At 39.4% G+C, this 12,197-nt stretch overlaps 1 protein-coding gene across 2 annotated transcripts in view; it reads right to left on the bottom strand.

Annotated features, from left to right (window-relative positions):
* Positions 1–547: 547 nt before the first annotated feature.
* Positions 548–12,197, bottom strand: part of NET1 (neuroepithelial cell transforming 1) — a 31,682-nt gene continuing 20,032 nt past the window's right edge. The window contains exons 4-12 of one of the 2 annotated variants that reach the window (XM_053572717.1): positions 7,315–7,422; positions 6,728–6,895; positions 6,156–6,218; positions 5,593–5,689; positions 5,386–5,462; positions 4,455–4,712; positions 3,884–4,054; positions 2,735–2,921; positions 548–2,429 (exon numbers count right to left, since the gene is read on the bottom strand). In XM_053572717.1, the coding sequence (XP_053428692.1) occupies positions 2,026–2,429; positions 2,735–2,921; positions 3,884–4,054; positions 4,455–4,712; positions 5,386–5,462; positions 5,593–5,689; positions 6,156–6,218; positions 6,728–6,895; positions 7,315–7,422 (1,533 nt within the window). In that variant the 3' untranslated portion in view covers positions 548–2,025. The remainder of the gene's footprint in view (positions 2,430–2,734; positions 2,922–3,883; positions 4,055–4,454; positions 4,713–5,385; positions 5,463–5,592; positions 5,690–6,155; positions 6,219–6,727; positions 6,896–7,314; positions 7,423–12,197) is intronic. The other variant, XM_053572715.1, reaches the window with a different exon arrangement.

The following is a 12,197-nucleotide window of genomic DNA, read 5'->3' on the forward strand; positions in this document are numbered from 1 at the left end:
CCCAATCACGAGACACCTGTGTGCCCAGGCAGTGGACAGTGTTATTTATTTCACGCTAGACAGGCACTTGGTTTCATTCAAGTCCACCCCCATCCGTCTCACAAATGGCCCACATTCTGGGGAACTGAGGACATTTCCCAAGTGATCAGGGTGGGAAAGGGGAAGCATTTTTAAACTGGGAGTATGTAATATCAATTGAAAATCCTTTACAAAAAGCACACTTTCTGGGGTTGTAGGTCACAATCACTGGTGTAACACTTTTGTGTTACGAAAGTGTAACACACACTTTTGAATCTGAATTTCCAAAGTTAGAAACCTGAGATACTTAAAACTTGAAATTGATGAAAACCACCTATTACCATTTCCAGATGTTCAGGTGTCCTCAGTACAACTGCTATTGCTGATTCTTACACTATGTTCTCAAAAGGTTTCATGAGATTTCCAAGACTTGGCCTAATTGAACCTTCCTCTTACTCATCCACGATTTCCATAAACCTCTGTGAGGCTGGCCTTTACCTCCTTTGCATAGCAACATATTCTGGCAAATGCCCCCCAAAAAACTTCAGGGTGATTACGTGTGTGTTTTTTTTTATTATATCCATTCATTTATACACAGAAATCATTTAGATTGATCTATTCACAGTCTTTTCCAATTTCACTTCCATTGGCCGTACATACTTCCCAGGAAGGCTGACTCTGACCGGACCGGTCACCGCCATTTACCTGCCATGACACAGAGCTTTTCACCCTCCCCGCTTTCAGGATCACGGTCCCATTTTAACAGGACATTTTACAGTAAAAGACTCAGTCTTTTCCCATCTTATTAATAAATCCACCCAAACTGATCTCACATGGTCAAATTTTCCACACATTTCATTATTTCCAGGTATTGTAAACCCAGACAACAGAAGTCCACACGCCCTCGAGCCTTCAACAACTTACTACACCCCTGGAGAGCTGCTCCTTCCACACTCTGGCATGGCCAGACATTTCTACTGTAAGACAAAACGACTCTCTTTTTCCCTCCTTTTTTTCTTTTAAACTTACTACCAATCACCTTCCCTCTTGCTTTTCAGACATTAAAACTTCCAGTGAAACCCCTGAAGTGGCTTTCCTCCTGCAGTCTCAATACGCTGAGTCACTGCACGTGTCTTCACTACCCTGAAATCCTGCACTTTAAAAACTGCAATTTTCTTAATTGGCTCAAACACAGTATGGCTTGGTTTCACTTGGTAAAGTTAATATGATTTAAAAAATATATATATATATACACACACACACACACACACATAAACACACATTTATAATCAGGAAGAAAAATAGACATGCCAACTTGAAAAGGCACTAAAATAAAAAAAACAAATACTAAAAACTACTTTACAATAAAAAATTAAATAATTGGCAGGTTATGAATGAAAAATGAGGAATGTGCAGTGAAAAACAAACTAATATAAAACATTCCAGTTGATCAAATGAAACATACTAAGTTTTATGGTTTGTTTTCCAAAGAAGTTATGTTTCTTTCTTTTTTTTTTTTTTTAAGAAGTTATGTTTCAATGTAAATTTTGAAATACTCCATTGTAGAATTTAGGTATGATATTAAAATTGCAAATTTTGCATGCAAGGTTTATCAAGGAAACACTGGTAGAATTCTAGTATTTGCAAAATTCTGAGTTTTGGCAAATATAGTAAATATCACAATTGGTTGATAATGCAAACTCATTATGAATCCAGAAATAGGAGAAAATCCATTTCATAAATATTTCATCTAATTAAAAATACTCACCTTGCATGTTCTAAAAAAATCTTAAAAAAGACTGCAATTTAACAGTAATCTGTGTATCATTAGCTGCCATTAAAAAAATAAAGAAAGGAAAGAAAAGAGAACCTCCAAAAACAATGACAATATTACAAGTGGCATAAAGCAACCCTCTGGATGCTCCTATGCTCATATCACAAGAAAAACAGAACTGTACACATTTATAAATAAACAGTCTCCGCCCCAGGAAACACCCAGAGCCTTCTCTACACCATAGTCTCTTTCCGTTTGGCGCTTGACTGGGCTCTGTCCCTTGCTCTCCGGAAGCTGGGCCGTGTTTGGGGTGCTTCCACACTCTCGGAGTCTTCTGCTAGCTGCGCGCTGGAGCCACACTCCGAAGCGTTCTCAACTTCTACCTGAGTGATGCTGGAAACCACGGACCCCCTCCTCTGGGCTGGGAGGTTGGCGGCAGAGAGGCTGTTCTCCTCACACTCCTCATGGAGCTCGGGCAGGCCCTGGAGCTCGGGTGGATTGGCTGCAGGCCGGAAAGGGGCAATGGCGGCTCGGATACAATTGAACCACTGCTGCTTGTGGAACACATCGTTGGCTTGCAGAGTGTGAGACTGGCCCGGACAGGGATCTTGGACACGAACTCTAAAGATATTTTTAGCTGGAAAAATAAAAATTGAAAAAATGAAATAATACTTAAAAATGTCTATTTTAGAGAAAGTGGTCATTCCGTCTTACTCTATGTGCTAGTCTTCACGCGCCACACATTGCAGGCGGGTGGACATGTGAAGGGAGCCCACACAGTGTGTCTCAGACACGCCTGCAGGTACCTCACAACCCACTGGGTGTGAATGGGTTGGACAATGGAACCATTTTAGTTTTGAATTCTTAATGGCTAAAACCAAAGTGATTTAGGTTTTGAGCTTGCATTTATGTAAACTATTTTAAAGCAGGCAGGCATCTTACCTTTATCTGAGTTGCTGAAGGCCCCCCGGAAGGAGCCTCCCATCCGCACGTCTCCGTCCTGCAGGTCCTCCAAGACTAAGTCCCGCACGGGTATGGGCTGCCGGTACACCTGGTAGGCGTGCCGCTCGTTCCGCACAACGGGCCGCGTCAGAACCAAGATGTCTTGAAACAGGAAAATGTAAAGTTTCTGCAGAAATGGGAAACAAATGCTTTCTAATACGGAACTTCATGATTTGAAGTGGCTAACATACATTGTTAAAACAGTAGATTAGACAAACTTATTTTCTAAGATCTCCGTGTAAAGGCATGATTTTAAGGCTATGCATGTTCCATCTGGGAAGTTCTTCTGATTTTAGGCTACGTAACACTTTTTTTAACCAGTAGGTAAAATTGGATTAAGCAACAGTTAAGTAAATAATACACATCACAAAGACCTATCAGTAGTAACATGACTTGAAATACAAGTTCCTATATGCCAGTTTTCTAACAAAGTAGGGCTTAAAAAATGCAAGCTGGTAAAACATTAATGGTTCCATTTCGTTCCACACAAATTTAAGCCTTTAAATAAAAAATAATTAGGCCTTGTAAGGCAAATCAGAGAAGTCAGATTTTAACTTTTTCTAAAAAAATAAAAAGCCCAACTTATAAATTGGGATTTTGAAAATACAATGAAACAAAAATACCATTTTATGGTTGTATTTAGTTCTATAGGCTCTTCTATAATTAGCATTTTTTTTTTTTTATTAAATCATAACTGTATACAATGATATGATTATGGGGCATCATACACTCACTTCATAAACCATTTGACACATTTTTATCACAGTATAATTAGCATTTTAAAAATAAATTTGCTTTTATTCAACCTGCTTCAGAAAGTTGTTGAGTACCGCTGAAAACTACTTCTATACAACTATAAACTCTTCAAAATTTTTTTGAAGGAACATACTTGTGTATTAAACATTATGGAACTAACAGTGTATTTAGAAAGGAACCCCTAGCCAAGATTTATGCTTCACAACTAAAAACTAAAGTGCAACTGGCTCCTCATTGCACCCTCCTTTTCCACTGTGCGGTGAACTCACCCTATAGACCTGCCCTAATCTAGCGCACAGGGAACCAGTGGGTGTGGGAGGCCCAGGCACCTACGTGTCCACTCTTGTTCCTCAGCTCCCCGTGGCACAGCAGCACTTTGCTTGCTTCGATTCTGGGATCCTTCTGTTTTTCATCCAGGTACTCCAGCTTGTCGATGTAATACTGGCACTCGGACTCACCCTTCTTCAAGTTGATATCAGAGAGCACTCCTTGTATTATCAACACCTAAAAGTTATCAAAGACGCGATGGAGCAACTTGGGTATTCAGCATGACTACTCATCCTGCTTCCCCACAAGGCAGAAACATCGCATGAGACAGAAGAATTTTAGAGCTTGAAAGGGCGCTAGAAATCCATGATCAGCCAGCCCCTTCACTGTGCAGATGAGGAAGCAACCCAGCCAAATTGGATGATTAGTTCAATAGCTGTCCAGTGAAGAGACCCAGTTAGAATCCAGTCCCTTGGTTAAGATATAAGGTGTTAAGCACAGCAAGTTTGAGCGCCTACTGCTTAGGGCACAACTTACTAATGTACTGGGTACTTAAAACAACGAGAATCAACTTCTAACTAAGGCAACCAAATCTATAAACTTGAAAAACAAAAGATTTGTTTATTGGACTACTCACAGCATCCTCCAGAAGCTGAACATCAGGGTGGTCTTTTGGAGTGTGTCTGAGAATTTCTTTTAACAGCAAAGGATATTTGACTAGACGACTTCTGGGGATATCAAGGAAGCTCCACAGATCCAGTTTCCGACTGAAGGGAGACTCCAGACATCGCTGCAGGAAGTCCTGGACTCTTGGGTCCTGTTTCTTTTGATCGAGGAGAGCTTTGGCTGCCAGCTGGTTACTGCAGTAGCCTTTGTAGGCATGCAGGCCTGGCAGCTGGGGGGCAACACAAGCATGATGAGTTCCTGTTACGAATGTGTGAAAAAGCCCGTGAACAAGAAACACAAAAGGCACAACTGTTCTCGGGCGTTTTAATAAGCCGTGGACGTCCTCCTGCAGATGACGGGAGCAGACTAGCATTCTAGGCGAACATCAGAATGCTCTTCAAATTTTCCTATTTTGGGTAAACCTAATCGAAGCCTCCTGACTCCACTGCCCTGACTCGAGAAGAGGCCTGCAGTCTGTGCTCGGACACCTGAGTGTCCCCCACCACACTGACCACCAGCCCAAGGCTACATCTGTCTGGGCTCGTCCCTCCCTGGCCTCACATACCTCCCTGGCCTCACATACCACTACATCACCAGTGCCCAGAATCTGGCAGGCACTGAATGTTAAGTGAAATATGCAACGGATAATTAATAGCACATAACTGGGAATTCTGTCCACGCAGGGACACACTTATAAACAGATTTGTAATACAAATGAAACTATAATATTAATGAAGTTTATGTTTTTAAAGAGATTGTAATTTTCACTGTAAACCTAGTTCTAATGCCTTATCTGTTTGTTGAATCTAGTTATGCGATCAAATCCATCTTACATTAATCAGAAATTACAACATGGTGAATCTGTAAGAAACCACATTTGGGGCCAATAACTCACAACGTACCCAGTTCACGAGGATGTGACCGATCTGCTCCACTGTTCCATCAGGCCTGGTTGCTTCTCCTATTCTTGCCAACAAATCTGAAGGATAAAAATACACGATTACCAATAATAAGTTTATTTAAAAAAGAGGTTAGCATGACATTGGAAGTTTAAAGTTACTTGTGTTACTGCTGTTCAATACTAAAGAAAACTGAGTAGAATATCTAACCTTCATGCAGAGGTATGTAAGAGTCCAAATCACCAAATATGTGTGCGAGTTCTTCTTCTGACATGATGGATAACTTTAACATGGGATCATGGTAGGCCTGTCACAGAGAGAATGTGTCACACAGACAGCAAGCAGACATGACGGACGTACACCGGACACAGACAGGGCTAATTACATGAAAGCCAGCATGGAGTCTGTTTGCCACACATACAAGAAATTAAAGTATGTGTTAATCCCCAAATACTTACTACATAATAATACTCATAATGAAGACATCTCTAGACCTCATCTAAAAAATGTATTCAGCACTAGATATTTTCCACTTTCCTACTTCTTTTTTTTTTTTTTTGGTAGAGACAGAGTCTCACTTTATGGCCCTCGGTAGAGTGCCGTGGCCTCAAACGGCTCACAGCAACCTCCAACTCCTGGGCCTAGGCGATTCTCCTGCCTCAGCCTCCCGAGTAGCCACTTTCCTACTTCTAAATGTTAAGAAAATATCTTTTAGAATCTGTGAAATGTAATTTTTAAAAACTAGAGCACCTGATAAAAAATTACTTACTGACCTTTCTTGCAAGCTTGAGGTCTTCAATTAAATCCTGCTCACCTCGGGACATTTCATATATTGCCTAAAAAACATCCAGGAAACATCACAGGCCATTCCTTCCTTTCAGAAAGAAAAACTATATACAGGTGATATTTACATTATTTAACTGATGTTTTGAACAGAATTTTTTAAAGTGACTTAGTTTAAAAACTGTAATTCAGAATGGAACTTCAAATACGAGGGTGCTGTATATGTTTTCTAAGAGTTGTTTAATTTGATGACCAACACCCAGTGTCGCTCACCGCTTTGAATTATGTGTTACCAATTGTTACTTAAATAAAACAGAAAAGGAAGTTAATTTTGCCACAGACATCAGCCTGTTCTTCTGGCAAAATATATGTTTAAAAAACAGGGGTTGGGGCGGCGCCTGTGGCTCAAAGTGGTAGGGCGCCGGTCCCATATGCCGGAGGTGGCAGGTTCAAACCCAGCCCCGGCCAAAACCCACAAAACAAAAAACCAACCAAACAAACAAAAATGGGTTGTTTTTCAGTATAGGCCAATGAATACGGTGAGGTACAAGTGCCAACGCACCTCCTGCCGCCTGATCTCCCTGGTGGTCAGAGACTCCTTCATGTTGACGTCCAGCATCTCCGACCACAGCACGCTGCCTCTTCTTTTGGCAGGCGTTGGGACTGTAGACCTGCTAAATGACTTCTGGACAGAGGCCGGGGATCTGTGGTCACCACGAAGGGTAAATGACTTAAAAAAAGGTGAACAGAAGAGAAGATGAGATTTGGAGAAAACAGTTAATTATTCTCTTTTCTCCTTAGGGTTTTTTTTTTAACAGCAGAGAAGGACAAAGTTCTGAGAATTTTTCAATGCAGAAAATCATTTATCTAACTTTTAACCTGTCATTTTAAAATACTTATCAGCCAAAACTACTTTTTTTGGGAATAAAAACTAGCCAAGACTATCAACTAATACAAGAAGCAAGTAAATATAATGAAGTTATATAAATATAGTTTTTGTAACAATACTTCTTTCTAGCGTATTCTAAAAAGAAAACTTGTACTTAAGTATAAGGGTGGAAACTTGTTTGTATAGCTCAGAGAAAAACACAAATTTCAGGTTTCTATAAAAAATACCTGACTACATTACTCTCTCTCCCCCTTTTTTACCTGTATTGTTTGCCCAAAACGTCTGACTGCTCCATTTCTTACAGGAGAGATTAAGTTTGCCAAGGATGTGACCCGAGCGAGAGGTCGGACTCTTTTATTGCTTGGCTCCTATAAAAACAAAAACAGATTACACTAATGTGTCTAGGTATAATGATTTCATAACAGGCTTGGACAAAGTTAAGCCTCTCACAAAACAATTTTTGTACATTATAAAATACAGAAACGTCAAAATGAATGTTACTGTTCATTGTTAAAACAGTAAGAACTTAATAAACGATGTAAGAAAGGCCAAGTATTTGAATATCACTTTAGAACTTTTTATAGTTTAACGTAGTAAATAACTTAAAAAAAAATCCTTATAACCATGAAAAATTTTAAACATGAAAGCAGAGAACAGCAGAGTAGATCCCAGGATCTCCCGCTGACCTTCAATGGCATCTGGTACAACAATGTGCCATTTCTGCCCCTACTTGAGTATTTAAAAGCAAATCTCAGGCATTGTATCATTTCATTCTTACCTACTTCAGTTAGAGAATAACCTTTAAATAAACATGTCTAACAATGAACTGGGTCAGAAAGTGGTAAAGTCAAGGCAGGGGAGGGGTTAAGAGAGCTCCAGGCTCTGGAACTGAACTGAGAGAAGCAAGCCTTGGCTCTAGCCCTTGCTAGGGGACCACCCCCCAGGGATCAGTGTCCTCATTTGTAAAATGGGCTAATCACAGCACTTCTCTTACAAACTTGCCCACACAGTGGTTGGCACATGTTAAGTTTTAGCTGTTATGAGCATTATCTTAGCAATCCACTTACCACTAATATCTAGATACTCTTTCATAAAATAACTTAAAGGAAAAAGATACGCTAATTCGGAAGAAATAGTTATTATTCTACATGAATTCCTTTTAAAACAATATTGCAAATACATCACGTATCATTCAAGAAACCTAAAACTTTATAAAAACTGAATTACTCTAATATTTTGCTAGGAAAATAGAGGCACATCATTAGGTGCAGTTACTGAAAAGAAGGCCAGATTATAAAACAGGCAGCTCTTCAGATTGATAACAATTATGAAGCATAATGATTTGTTTGCATTTGGTGCCTCTGATAACTCAACGAAGACGATTTGTAATTCAGAAGGACATATAGTTTAAAATGATATTATCACTAACAAATAATCATTTAAAAATAACAAAATTAACTTTTTTCTAAAAATTTTTTGACTTGACTAAGTCACATATGAAGGAAGGGGTAAGCAAACGGAGTAAAAATAATCCTACTTCAAATAATGTCAGCATGAACTGGCAGAAAAAGTTAAAACTACTTGGAAAGAAACATGCTCTGGAGTTCCAGAGAAGCAGTGAAATTTACTGAAACTCCTAAACATACAAGCAGACCTCATAGAGGACTACGAACAGCTACAGAGACTCTGCAGATTACCAGAAAGAGTTCAGAACTCGGAAGGCTTCACAAGGTGGAACTCTAGACCAGCCTCACCGCCTAAACCAGGGGTCCTCAAACTGCAGCCCGTGGGCCACATGAGGCCGTGTGATTGAATTTGTTCTCATTTTGTTTTTTTTTTTTTACTTCAAAATAAGATATGTGCAGTGTGCATAGGAATTTGTGCATAGTTTTTTTTTTTTAAACTATAGTCTGGCCCTCCAACAGACTACATGTATGTGAAGAATGTTTGGCCCCTTGTTTAAAAAGTTTGAGGACGCCTGCCCTAAACAATCACCTCCAAAGTAGTACTTTGAATAGAAAGCCACAAACGTGCCAATTTCAGATGTACCGACAAAGCAGTCCGTGAGCCCTGCAGTAACACAGCACATGCTGTGAGGCTGAAGACGTGAAAAGCTGCCCCGTGCACATCTGCCCCGCCTGAGTGACACGCGCGTGTGCAAGGCCAGCGCAGGATTCCTTTCCAGTTAGTAAAGGCAGCACAAAGAGTCTCCTGTCGGACTGGAGATAGGATTACCTCACAGAGTGAGACACCCAGCCAGCATTAGCTAGAAACAAAGCAGCTGTCAGAAAGTTCTGTTCTGCTTTTTGGAAACAAAGGTTAACTCCTTCCTCTTCCTTGTTGCAAGTGTAACAAATGCAACCTCCCAGTAAATCACAGAATATTTAATTTCAATTTAGAAGTCTTGAGAAAGGTGCTCCTTCCAGTGAATATGGATGGAAAACTTAGTTTAGCTGGGAGGGAAAATTTTTTTGATTTCTATTTTATTACATAAAGTCACATCAGTGATAAAAATTCTTATCTTTGTAGGATTAGTTACTATACAATCACTAAACTTAAAATTATGTCATATTTTAAATAAAAACCACACTATTTAGATTTAGAAAACTGAATATGAATCTATCTAAAGCATATTTCTGAAACTCATCTCTTGGGGGAGGCAGTATATTATATCAGACAGTATTTGGTGGTTAAGTATGACCCACAGTCCTTAAAAAACTCATCTATGAGCTCACTTCTCAACAGAAGATACTCTTAAAGAGTTTCTCCTCTAAAATTCTCTTCACATACTTTAGATGATTCTGTAATTTTCCTGCCTTAAAAAATGTATGTGAAAAATGTTTGGCAGATACAACATGAACTTTTACCATATATAGTTCAAAAGTGTAAAAGATTTTAATAAAAACAAAACAAAACTAAAAAAGTGTGCTTATGATGTTTTAAAGGTAAAAAATAAAGGAATGTAAAGGTGTAATATTGACTATGGCCTGCTAGTAATATCAGGATACATACACTATTTAAGAAACATTATCATACAGAAAGAAAACTTTTGCGGAAAATTTGTAAGAATTAGGCGATCATGAACCATCTAAAAGATTGGGATGAAACTCTGTCTCTTTTGGAATGCAGGTTAGGATGTGGCCCTCCCTGTGAGCTGCAACCAAAAGTAGTTTTCTTGTAGCATTAGGATAAGTCATCTCAATAGCCTTGGTTAGGCTATTAAGCACCTAGATGTTTGCATTGTCACAGAACGTATTTCTAAGACAATGTTTTTAAGAGAACTAGCATAGTAGTTTACCCACATTCGCCTCTCCCCAAACACAGGACACAGTGACAAAGGTGACCAAAGAAAAGTGGAGTAGAAATGTACTTATTTTACCCTCCCCCACCCCCAAGTAAGGCTCATACAATGGTTTTGTTATTACTGTTTATTTTTGTTTTGGAGTGCTGGAAACATGTTAGGGCAAGTACAAGAAGTTTGAAGAACAGACAAGGATACTGGAACTGTACTCTCTCTTTAAAAGACAATCTGAAAATCTATGGGAATAAATAGAATACCGATAAGCTTTACATGCTCAAGGAACTTTCTGCAACCTTTCACCAGGGCTAAAGTTCACTTGAAGGAAAAAAAAACCAACACCCTCTAACAGAAGCTTATGTCATTTATTTAGGTTAATTTTTAATCTATCTAGTTTAACCAGTCACATGCATTGTTATGGGAAATCTACCCTCAGACCAGGGTTTTAATTAATCAGCCTTAACAGTCCACTTGCAGTCAGATTTTATGCCTTAAAATATTTTCTGGATATCTATAAACAGAAAATAGTTAAGATGAATTTAAAGTCTTTTACTGGGCTACCTTTTACACGTAAGTGCAAGAACATGGAAAAATCCTGCTGAGAATCTAGCTTTCTGTAAAAAGGATTTTTCCTGGAATGAAGCTACTTAACATATTTTAGAAGGGAGGGTCTCTTCTATAGTCAATCAAATCAAGACAATTAAAAAACTAGTATGTGAATGGGTTTACTTGTTTTGAGCTACCTTGTTATTTTACTTGTCAAGAACTTAAAAATAAGAATGAAATAAAGTTATTCCTAAAAAGATAAAAACGAGTTATAAGCAAACATAGGATTTCTTTTCTTTCCAGAAATACTCAAATTATTTATTTAAGGCTGTGTTATGTCCTAGAACACCAACAATGTCCCTGGTGTCTTTAGCTTTGGTATAAAGGTATGCCAGAAACATGGCTCATGTCCAAAAGATGATCTGTTTCAGAAATTACAGCGAGGACCATGGATGACTGCTCTGCTCAGAGGAAATTTATACTTCTCAACAAACAAGAACATACGAACAAAGACCAAGAACCAAAAAACCAGGCCCAAGCCAAACCTCTCCAAATAACAGCGCACTTCCTGAAGTCGGCAGCTGCACTTTGTTAAAACGTACAATTAGGTAAGCTGTGATATACACGAACAGCCTCAAAACCACCAGAGACAGGTAACTGAACGCGGGCACACCGTGGAGCCCCCACGGTCCGTACGTGTGCACTGGAGCGTGCGGTGTAAATCAAATACCACACAGTGTACGTCAAAACGGCATACAAACAATTTATTCTGATAAATGTTCATGAAGACTTCAAAAACCACCATGACTTCAGACAAAGCCAGAAGGGTGGAACTTAAATTGGTTTAAATACCCTAATACAGATCTTTCCTCCTGAAGAAACAAGCGGCACACAGTGAACTTATTAGATGTGGCAAGAAAAATAAACACGCGCCACGTCAGAGAGCATTTTAGTGGCAAATTTGCTCACCAGCATTAATTTACAAGGAAGGGATTCTTATTTTTCCTCTTACTTCATTAAAGCAGTTCTTAAGTTAGACCAGGTGGTACAAAAGCAAGTTAAAAAAAAATCTATTAACCATCAGAAACGTGACGCATTAAACCAGAAAAGCGCGTTCATTTAAGAGCTTTCTTTCCGTCTAAGAGTCGTGTACACCCGACTACGCCGTGCATGAGTACGCACGAACTCAGCCCGCGGTCCCGGCCGCATTTCTAACCTGCGCACGGCCGGACCGTGTAAGAGTAAAGCCCGAACCTGCGCCGTCAACAAGGCGTTAACCCCACAGCGCCGCGGAGTCGG

This window comes from Nycticebus coucang, chromosome 20, assembly GCF_027406575.1.
Source record: "Nycticebus coucang isolate mNycCou1 chromosome 20, mNycCou1.pri, whole genome shotgun sequence".
Lineage (NCBI taxonomy): Eukaryota > Metazoa > Chordata > Mammalia > Primates > Lorisidae > Nycticebus > Nycticebus coucang.